This window comes from Aspergillus nomiae (genome assembly GCF_001204775.2).
Source record: "Aspergillus nomiae NRRL 13137 chromosome Unknown contig00405, whole genome shotgun sequence".
Lineage (NCBI taxonomy): Eukaryota > Fungi > Ascomycota > Eurotiomycetes > Eurotiales > Aspergillaceae > Aspergillus > Aspergillus nomiae.
In genome coordinates this window covers 1-11214 of record NW_015378460.1, presented here as the reverse complement: position 1 = coordinate 11214, position 11214 = coordinate 1, and the positions used below count along the sequence as shown (strand labels likewise).

At 54.5% G+C, this 11214-nt stretch overlaps 2 protein-coding genes across 2 annotated transcripts; one reads left to right on the top strand and one right to left on the bottom strand.

Moving 5' to 3' along the window:
• Positions 1-331: 331 nt before the first annotated feature.
• On the bottom strand, positions 332-7806 carry ANOM_010928 (putative nonribosomal peptide synthase; the record flags this gene model as incomplete). The annotated part of the gene is made up of 2 exons (XM_015556184.1): positions 332-595; positions 673-7806. 2 exons carry the CDS (start codon positions 7804-7806, stop codon positions 332-334), a joined length of 7398 nt encoding a protein of 2465 aa, XP_015402759.1.
• Positions 7807-8984: 1178 nt separating this feature from the next.
• Positions 8985-9662, top strand: ANOM_010927 (carboxymuconolactone decarboxylase family protein; the record flags this gene model as incomplete). The annotated part of the gene is made up of 1 exon (XM_015556183.1): positions 8985-9662. One exon carries the CDS (start codon positions 8985-8987, stop codon positions 9660-9662), a length of 678 nt encoding a protein of 225 aa, XP_015402760.1.
• Positions 9663-11214: the final 1552 nt, after the last annotated feature.

Sequence of the window (11214 nt, the reverse complement as noted above, 5' to 3'; positions counted from 1 at the left end):
TACAGAAGGCCTATGGCTAGGTTACGGCGATTAGATTATGCCACTCAAGTGGAAACTCCAGGAATCGCAGTATCTCAATCAACTGACCCTACTAAGTGGTTCTCTATATTCTCAGTCACGTGTTCTCCTATCCAAAGGATTCAGGGATTGAATCAATATTACTCCACACCGCCAAGCCGGGCGGATTATAGTATTTTCGTAAGATTGTGTCTACAACTTGTGACGCGCAGTTTGATGGTGGAACGAAACACCAGTGCAAGAATTCTTAAACATGACGGATTCTTTGAGTATATAACGATGGACAAAAATAAGCGCAAGAGAAGAAAGACTATCAAACAATAGAAACAACTTTACTCCTGGAATACTCCATCATCTGCTCCAGAATATCCAAATACGCCGCTGTCACCCCATCGAACTGCTCTTCCCCAAACACCCGCTGATCATACTTCCATTTCAGACTATAACCTGTAGCTGTCTTCGACACCTCCAAATACACCGCATAGTCAATTGGCATCCGAACCTTACTCAGCGCCATCACCATCCACCGCATATGCTTGTCGACCATATTAGTGGTAGGTGGCGGCGCGTCAAAAGGCTGGAACAGAAACATTGCTTGAGACGCCGCCTCGTCTCGCTCCCTGCCCAGGCGTTGTAGATATCAGTCAGGCTGACGTTGCCGTTCTCGGTTGTCTTCCAGAATAGGGTCTGGGTGGATTTAAGCAGATCGCGGATGAGGGTGTCGGAGGAGAATGTACTCCGGAAGGGGAGGAAGTTGGCGCACGTCCCGGCGATCGTTTGGGCCTCGGAGATGTCGACATTGCGGCCAGTGATTAGGTTGTCATACGTGACATCCTGTTGACCAGAGAGGCGGGCGAGGAGCAGCGCGAAGGCGGTTTGGAAGACGATTGGGACGGTCACGCCCACGGAGGCGGCAAAGGAGTCGACACGACGGTCGGTTGTTTTGAGCGTCAGGGCTGAGGCGATGGAGTGGGTGGCACTGGGGAATGGGGCGGGAGCATTGGCTAGCAGGGATGTCCAGAATTCGAGGTTTTTCGACTTGTCCGTGGCCTGAATATAGGAGACGTAGTCGCGGAAGGGGACAGTGTCCGGAGGAGGCTGGTTTTTGGCGAGGGCTTTGAATTCGTCATCAAAGATCCGGAGGAGGGTGCCATCATACATGGCGTGGTGGATTTTGAGGAGAAGGTCGCGGGTGCCGTCTGGGAGGATCAGGAGACGGTACCGGATGAAGGGTGTGCCGAGGGTAAATTCGGCGTCCCAGGCGGCATTGATATGCTGCTGCTTGTCGGCTTCTGAGGCGCAGTGAATGATCTTCAGGTCAAGGACGGGGTTGGCGAGGACGACCTGCAGCCAGCGCCCGTCTGCCTCCAGCCACATGGATCGCAGGATTTCGTTTCTTGCTGTCAGCTTGGTGGTGACTTCGATCCAGTGGTTGAAGTCGATCACCTCGGGGAGTGGTCGGACGGTCTGGCATTGCCAGAATTGCTCGGCTTGGGCGCCACGAACGAGGAAGTCCTCCACTCCCGGGGGAGCCGGGTAGACGACTTCGACATCGGACGGTTGGACTCCAGCGGTGGAGAGCATCGCGTACACCTCATCAGAGACGGGGACAGACACATCGTCTACCTTTAGCACGGCCTTGTTCACGGGCCTCATGCGAGTCGCCATCTCCTGTAAGAGAGGGAATGCAAGCACGTCACTGACGGTAAGCACATGGCCCGCCTCCTTGCACTTGCCGACGAGATTGATGGCCGTGATAGAGTCACCACCATGGGCGAAGAAGGTACTCGTGGCGCTGATCTCACTGGTCTCCTTGTGGAACAGAAAAGCCCATAGGCTCTGTAGCGCCATCTCCTCTGGCGTGACCGGGTCCACGAACTCGGCCTCGGCGTCGATATTGCTATACTGCAGCAATTCGTTGCTATCCATGGCATTCACCCATTCCACAAGCTTCTTCCGATTTGCCTTCCCCGAGGGAAGAAGGGGCAAGGTGCCGACTGGAATCCAGATGGTCGGAACCATGTACGGAGGCAACGAGGTCAGACTGATGCTGACCGTCGTGAGTGTCTCGAAGGTGTCCTCGGCTGGCAGAATTCCATTAGGGTTTCCGGGGTCGACCACACAAAAGGCAACCAGCTGCGGCCTCTTCTGGATCTCGACGACGCTGGCAATCGCATGCTGGACCTTGTTGGTCTTTAAGATCGCCCCCTCAATCTCACCCAGCTCGATGCGGTGTCCGTGGATTTTGACCTGGTTGTCTTTCCGCCCAAAGCATTCAATGCGGTTGTCAGGGAGCCACCGGGCGAGATCACCGGTTCGGTAGACTCGCTCAGAGCCCCGGAGGACGAATGCCTTCTCCGTCGCCTCCGGCCGGTTGAGGTATCCGCGCGCGAGCTGCGTCCCACTGAGACAAAGCTCGCCGACGGCGCCGTAGGGCGCCAGCCTCAGGCTATCGTGCTCGAGAATCATGGAGACACAATTCCGAAGCGGATGGCCGATGACCTTGGCGTTGCCGCCAGGCGGGATATAGCCTGCGTTCGCCAGAATCGAGGCCTCCGTGGGTCCGTAACAATTCATGACGACGCAGTGTGGCGCCCAGGTGTCGACAAGATCGGGAGTCACCGGTTCTCCGGCCAGATATATCCCGTGCACGCCCGGTACATCGGCAGGCTGGAGGAGCTTAGCCACGGTGGGAGTCAGGAAGAGCCGGTTCACCTGCATTGAGTTGATGACCAGAGCCAGATCGGAGAGGAGGGACTCCATGGGAGCCATGCAGAGGGTTGCGCCCGCACCAAGGGTGCAGAAGATATCCCCCACCGAGACGTCGAAGACGTAGTTGGAGAATTGCAGCACACGCCATTCCCGATCCCAGCTCTCGGCGAGAGAAATACTTTCAATCCCCGCCGCTATGGAGCGATGCGGAACCAGCACCCCCTTCGGCAATCCTGTAGAGCCGGAGGTGTAGATTGCGTATGCCAGGTGATGGGGTTCCAGGTCTGGAAGCTCCAGGTTGCGGTCGGAGTACTCAGAGAGGTCGACATTGTACACGTCCACCACCTCCACCGCGCGATCGGCCTCGTCGAAGATTCCGCGCAAGTTCTCGTCCGTAAGAACCATCGTGGCGGACACGTCGCTGACGATAAAGTTGTTTCGCTCGGGGGGGTTATCCGGATCCAGTGGGACAAACCCACCCCCGGCCTTGAGGATGGCCAGGATCGACACAATCATCTCAACGGACTTGGGAAGGCAGAGAGGGACCAAAGTGTCTGGGCCTACTCCTTTCTGGACCAAGTATCGTGCCAGCTGGTTGGCATGGCTGTTCAATGCACGATAACTGACTACCTCGGTCTTTTCAAACTCAATTGCGACGCGATCGCCATCTGTCGCTGCAATAGCCTCAAAGCCATCGTGCAGGAACCTCGCGTCCGTGGTGGCCGGCACCGACATCTGCTGAAGATATAGCGCCTCAGAGGGTGCAATCAAATCCACCTCCCCCAACCGGGTTTGGCTGTTGTCCACCATCGTCCGCAGCAACTGCACCACTTCCTCAATGATAAAGCCCGTGCGAATGGGCTCAAGATACCCGGACAGCCGCAGTTCAAACTCCCCATCGGCCTTCTCCTCTACCTCAAGGCTGTTAAACCCAGTATCCCAGATGGGTCGTTCGCCGTATGGCTCCAACTCCGTGGCGCCGGGGCTTGCATCGGTCTTCACAAGGAAGTTAACCATGGAATCAAAGAGCCTCGAACTTTGGCCCGCTGCTGTCAGCGTTCGTCTGAGTCCAACCTGCGAGAATTTAGCTACTTTCCACAACTCGTCCTGCACCAACGTCACAACATCTCCAAGGCCCATAGTGGGCTCCAGCCGAACCCGAAGAGGGACAGTGGTCATGGTCGGTCCATTTAGATCCTGGATCCCCGGGATCGGAGCATCGCGCCCCGAAAGTGTGATGGCAAAGGTAATGTCGGCGCTTCCCGTGTGCTTCCAGAGAATAATGGACCAAGCGGCGTACATAAGCGCACCGGTCGTGACACCCAGAGAGGCAGTAAATGTGCGAAGGTCATACTCGATGGTTCGCTTGAGAGCGTTGAACGGCGCAGCTTCCGTTGTGAGCAGCGTTGCAGCAGCGTTCTGAAGGTACCCGGACCAGAAGTCTGCGGCAACGTTCTGATCCAATCTCTGGAAATGACGGACGAAAATGTTGAAGGGGGGTCTGACCACTAAGGGCTGATTGTGGTAGACAGCTGCTGCATCTTGGAAGAGGAATTTGGAGGACCAGAAGTCAAACAGGGCGTGGTGCATGGTGACGATGAGGATCTCGCCGTTGACAATGGCGGCTCGGATCGAAGGCTGCCCGAGATCCATATCCTGGGCTGTATTGTGCGATACATAGTCTTCGATCGAGATGTCGCATAGCATCTGCCAGGGGAGCTGGAATTGCCGGTTCACGGTCTGCAGGAAGGTTGTGCCGTTCTCGAGGAAGCTCGTTCTATAGATGGGGTTCGCGTTGATGACTTGTTGGAAAGACTGCTGCAGCCTGGGTATCTCGTATCCCTTAATGTTGAAGACTCGGTGATACACGTATCCGCCATTACTGCGGTGCGCGGAAATGATCCCCTCCTGGAAGGGGGTAGCGTGGTATGCGTCCTCGTATATCGTTGGGTCAACGTCTGGTCCGCCCTTGATGAGGCTGTACGGGGCTGGTGGCTCTTGATCAGTTTGCGCTATCACCTCGTACCTGAGAGAGGCGGCTGCAGTGGCCAGGGAATCCGCTCGAAGAAGGTGTCCCAGTTCGGCGACATAATTCAACGGCAATAACTCGGAGATGACCAGCAGCGCCTTGAGTGAATCTCCCCCGAGGTCCAGGAAAGACCGGTCGACTGTGATCACATCCGCGGGAAGACGAAGGACCTTGGCCCAGACCGTCTGGAGGACCGTTTCCACCTCGGAGAGCGGCCTCCCTGCTTGGTCGGTAACCAGTGACGGGCTGATGAGATCAGACCGTTGCATCGCCTCGATCTGTTTCCGCAGGAGAAGCACGTCGGTCTTCCCGTTGGTGTTCAGAGGCAGCGTGTCAAAAGATAACCAGTACGCAGGCGTCATATAGGAAGGAAGCCTGGCCAATGTCGCCTGCCGGAGGTTGTGAACCAGCTGAGCCCACGGCATTGTATTTTCCGGCGAGATACAGGCGACAAGTGCCTTCTCTCCCTCGATCGTAGCAGCGATAACCACCGCAGCACGCACAGCCTTCTCCCTGCTCAGTAGGGCCGAAATCTCGCCCGGCTCGACCCGCTGGCCGTGGATTTTCGTCTGGAAGTCAATACGACCGATGATCTCAATCGTGCCATCTTCCAATCGGACCGCCATGTCACCTGTCCGGTAGAGCTTGCATCCCTTCGTAAATGGGCTATCGACAAAAGCCTTCTCGGTCAGCGCCTTCTTGTTGAGATAGCCACTGGCGATCTGCGGCCCTTCGAGACACAATTCACCGGGAATCAAGAACGGGGTGAGCTTCTGCGTGTCCGGATCCAAGATGTAGGCAGACGTGGTATCAGATGGACGGCCTACATTGCGACTCGATAGCTGATCCGTTGGGCCCATTTGTCTTCCCCAGTTTAGCTGAGTGCATTCGCTGAGCCCGTAGTTGTTTTTCAGCTCCACATAACTAGCCCAGCGAGCGACTACCGCGGGGTCGGCGAGTTCGCCGGTGAGGTTGACTCTCTGCAAGGTGGGCACCTGCTCGGGGTCCAGCAGGGAGATAGTCGACGAGGTGATACCGAGCGTGTTGACCATCATTGCATTGACGAGATTGGTCAGGGAGAGTTGCAGTTTTGACCGGCCCGCGAGACAGAGACAGCCGCCATTCGCTAGTGTGGAAAGGATGGTCCTCTGTGCAGCAGAAAAGACAGGATTGTAGAAGAGTAAGTTGCGGTTGTCTTCAATGGCAGGTGCACATTGAATCCCGGTGGAGGCAGCACGGTGGCTTAGAATAACACCCTTGGGCACACCGGTGGAACCAGAGGTGTAGATGATATAGGCGGGTTGCTCGGGGTCCAGATCTAGACACAGGTCGGATTCATTCGACGAGGACTGGAGGAGATCTTCCACCAGGTAGGCTTTCGTATTTGGGAGTTCGTCGACGAGGTCTCCTTGTGTAAGGTAGCACGGTGCCTGCACATCTTCCATGATATACGCCTTGCGGGCTGGCGGCTGGGCGGGATCCAGAATCACATATGCGCCTCCAGCTTTCAGAATTGCAAGTAAAGCAATCACAAAGTTAACCGAGACATCCATATGAACGGGAATGATTGATCCAGGAGTCACCAGCCTCGCTAGCTGATGAGAGACGCGATTGGCGGCGGCATTCAATTGCGCGAAAGTAAGGGCCTCGCTGAGCTCGAACTGCAGAGCTGGCTTGGTGGCATCATTGCGAGCCTGTTTTTCAATCAAGGTATGGACCAGCTGGGGAGGGACCTGTTCATGCGAAGATCGAAAGCTCAGCAATACGGTTCTCTCGTCCTCTGAAGCCAGGCTCAAGCCCATGAACGGGCCGTAGGGGTTCGCGATAATCTGTCGCACTACCTCCCAAAAGTGCTGGAGGATGATCCTTGCTCGAGCCGAGGGATAGTTCGAGTCGTGCATCATGGACACCTGAGCGGTGGCAAAGTCCAACGTGACTTTCATGGGAACATCCAGTTGCGGCGAAGAGTCCACAGGAATTTCTGATTCCAGCACGATGAACGTGGATTGCACGGCGGTAGTGCTGCCGCTGTGCTCCTCGATCGTTCGGCCACCGAGGAATGAGTACCGAGAGGCTGTCTTCTTTTCGCTCTCCAATCGGTGGAGAGCTTGCAGGGTCAGCTCTTCCTCCGACAGGCGAACCCGAAGAGGAGTGGCCACATCCATTGGACCGACAATGTACTCCGTTTGGTCGAAGCTGCAGTCTCTGAGGTTGGTATAAAAGGCGACATCCTGGGTCTCGAGGTGGCGGGATAGCGTCGCGGCCCACCCAGCGCGAAGGATGGTCTTCACACTGACCTGGTGCTCCTGTCCAAAGTTCTCCAGCTCAGAGAGGAGTCCCACGTCGCCCGCGACTCTGGTCTCGATGACTTTTCTGTCTGGATCCGAGGAGCCCAATAAGCCCCTGCCATGGTATCCATCCAAGTACCCATTCCAGAAGCTGATGGCCTCATTACGGTTGCGGGTTCCAATCGCTTTGGCATAGTTGCTGAAGGGGATACGGGCTGGAAAGGGAAACCCGTGGAAGAAGAGTTCAAAGTCATGCCAGAGCAGCAGGATAGACTTCACGTCAATCAGAGCGCGATGGTAGTGGAGCGTCAATACCGGTCGGTTCGCGCTTGCTTCGTAAAAAGTCAAGTATGGCACTGTCTTTTCGAGTGGCTCCCAGCTTCCAAGCCCCATCGGCAAAACGAGATAGACCACTTTCTGCCGCCAGGAATCACCATCCGCGCTGGAAACAATGACCGTGCGAAGGATGGGATGATGAGCGGCCACGGCTTGCCAGGTCATACGGAGCCGGTCAATGCTGAAGGCCATCTGCTCGGGGACTTGGAAAGAGAAGGACGTCCATCCCGATTGCTGCCCCAGTGACGAGAGGATCTCCCGCTGGACCGGCGTCAAGTCAAACAGTTCACCATCACCCTCGGGCGTGCCTGAACCCCCTCGAGGACTTGGCCGTGAATCCACTCGAGGGAAGACCTGCTGAAAGATTTCCGGCGCAGTCAATGGGGGTTGATAGAGGAAAGGAAGTGGCTGATGCAACGCCATCGTTGATAAAAGAGCAAGAAAATATGAAGTCTACACGTCTATATATGAACTCAACGAAGTGTAAAAGAAGGTGTCAACGATAGATGTATAGGATAAAGACAGAGGACGTCCAGACTTCAGAACAATGAATATGTCAGTCTGGTCTTCAAGCTCATCGCCTGCTCTCGATTGCTCTGCCTCTCTCCCTGGTGCGAGACTACTCCCCTTTATAGAGTTCTTGGGCCAGCTGGAACTCTATACAACTCACCCCTTCTCTTCCCGGGGGGATCTCTCTCTCCCCAGCGGTTTCTCCAACCCATCTCTACGTCTCCCGTGTTTTTCGTCAATATTGACCTCAGCTCTGCCATAGCCCCTCTCCTGTCCATCGAACAAACTCGTATGCGTCCGGCATCTCAACAGAGCCCGATACCGATGATTGACACACCCACTTCTGGAATGACACAAGTACATTACAAATCAGGATGGCGCACTCATTTTCAAGGAATCTGATCCTGTCGAGTGTACTACTGAGTGCTAAGGATGAAATGTAACCCTGAAGAAAATTGGTGCGCATTGTGTTTTGTATAGATGTCGGCTAAAAAGTCGCGATTCTCGTTATGATGACGAGTGAGACCACTAGTTTAAGCTGCAGGTGAGAATTTAGCGCTCAATTCTGCACAGGAGACATTGGATCGGCGCTCGGGGAAGTTCAACACGTGGGCGTATCCTCACACCCCGCCAAGACGTCCCAAGTAATGCTGCATGCATTCTGCAGAGTTAGCGTTTTTCGCGACCTTGTGGCTCCAAGCGCCCGCATGGCGACGGCATTGTTACACTGGCTGCAGGAGCCATGGCAGTTTCAGGCCAGCATCGTAGTCCATGGTATGAGTTACGTGCCCCCGACGGAGGTCGCCTAAGCTCCGTCGAGTTGGTCTGGTCTCTTTGACGTATACGAAAAAAGTCTATGAGATGAGGGGACTGAGAAGGATGCATGATTTGGATTTTGATTTCTAATGCAAAAGAAAGACCATTGTGGATTTGTCACGTCGGTAAGAATCGAGTTATATAAATACCCTTTCTCACCTCCCCCGTTGTTTCCACCATAGCAGCAATCACAGTTCCAAGTGTCCCTTCCTCAGCCTTCTCTTCCCAGCTTTCTGCCTCCCGAGGTATCTTGATCAAAAATCAAACTCATCGCAATGTCTTCCACCGCCGATTCCTCCTCTGCCATTACCAACGGGAAGCAGGCCAGCCCGGTCTACGCTCCCCTCCCCACCACCACCTACGCCAACCAGCGCGCCGTCTTCCCCTACGTGGATCCTACCCAGGTGAACGCGGGCCTGGCGCAGGCCTTTAAGGTCCTCCCCTTTGAGCGCAACGTGCTCAAGCTGCTCGCCCACGCCGAAGGATTCTTCCCTTCCCTCTCCAGCCTCCTGGGTACCGTCTTCCGCTCCACTCGCGAGCTCCCGACCCTCGAATGGCAGCTGGTGGTCCTGCGCACCGCCGCGCTGATCGGGGCGCACTACGTGTTCGAGATCAACACCCCCGTCGCCCTCGTCAATGGCATGCCCAATGCCAAGCGCCTCCTGATTGCCTTCGGCAAGGTCGACGACACCGAGTACTTCAGTGAACGCGATCGGATTCTCCTCGCCTTTGTCGAAGAACTGGTCCGCAACAACACCGCCAGTGACGGAACCCTCGAGGCGCTCAAGGCCCACTTCAGCATTCGGGAAATCATGGAGGTGATTGTCATTGTGGGGCTGTATACCATCTTTGGACGGGTGGCGAACGTCAGCCGGATCGATGAAGACCCTGAGATCCCGGGGCTTCTGGATTCGTTGAACAGCTTGACTGGGCAGAAGGATCGGGGAGAATAGGGTGTCTGTGTTTGACATTGATGTCGAGTAGATATTATTAGTCAGTTTCGTGGAATGTGATTTGTGGAATCTTCAAGAGTGGTCCTGTTGCAAATTAACATCTACCGGGTTTAAATGTAGGGCTAGGATGTAGAATGGAGCCGTTATGGATGAGACAGCCAGAAGGAGTGGACTATCCTGCGGCTAATGCACGCACCGCCGCATAAGTTCTTCTCTGGGGTAGACCATCCCCGGCAGAGATCTGTATCAAGCTGCTTGCCTATAAGACTCGATCTATAGCTGCGTAGTCAGAAGCTCAAGTCATTCAAATAGTGGTGTATTTGATTGGCTGACGACACAGCCTCTTGTAGATCATCAGCTCATCCGAATTCAGTGCTGGGCCTTACGTTTCTCGACTCCACACGTGACCTCTGGGTTCATCGGCATACCCGATAGCATCGGCAAGCTGCCGAGTACCACCACCAACGATTTCCAGGACCCGTCCCTGCGGCCCATCCCGCCAACCAGATTCTCGGGTGGGACTCGCTGCTCCACTACGCGATTGTCTGTGCGCCTGTAGAGGCTCGAATTGCGCTTCCTTAGTATCCTTCAATCTCTTGCAGCTTTCAATATCAAAAATTCCTCTGGTAATGCAAGATACAACGCGGCAGAATAGCTATGCTTTTTGGTTTTCATGCTGCGCTCCAAACATATCAGATCACAACGACTTTGGTCCGAATATTGACCATTCCATGCATCATTTTATCTTATGTAACTGCATATATGGCTTTTTCTAATTTTGCTCTGGGATTGCAGAAATTGTCGAAAGAACATCGCGTGTACCATGGCAGTACTTTTGTTGTTGTACCAAACTTTTCGGACATGGCTGAAGGCTAGCTCGCCTGGCTGGGGACGGGGATTCCGACTAGTGTCGCCCGTGTCAATACCTCATCCAGCCGAGTTCCAATTGGTCATCGGAAACAACCCACTAATAGTTTGTATGTGCTAATTTATCGTTCGTCTGGATCGCGAAATCGAAAGCTGAGCACGGAATCTGCTTGGGTTTGACGATTGCAGTGGATGGAAGCGCCTCCGAACAACCATCAGTTGTAGATCTGTAATTTTCGGGGCCATTCAAAAACACATATCACTTCTTTCGAACCATAGTCTTTTTCCTCCCAAATGTCCCTGTATAATCCGAATTGCCTGAGACTCGACAGCTTCAGTGTGGATGTGTCCGTTGGGCAACATCGGCGGCGGCATGTGGGACCAGGCATCCAGTGATCCACGATGTGTCGCTCGCGAACGTGGAGGAATTAGCTGCATGACCGGAAGGAAGGGAGTAACACCAGTGAACCGTTTTCGTGGCGCACAGCGTCGCGTATGATTGCCACTTTTATGGTTCACGCCATCCCATCATCCCATCATCCCACCATCCCACCATCCCATTGGTTGATTTGACGAGAAGGATTCTTTCATAAGCCTTGAAATTGATGAAGAATTACATAAATTTGTGAACTGCTTATTTGAATGTCACGAGAGGTCGTCGTCTCCGTCTCCCCCACTCTCGCCC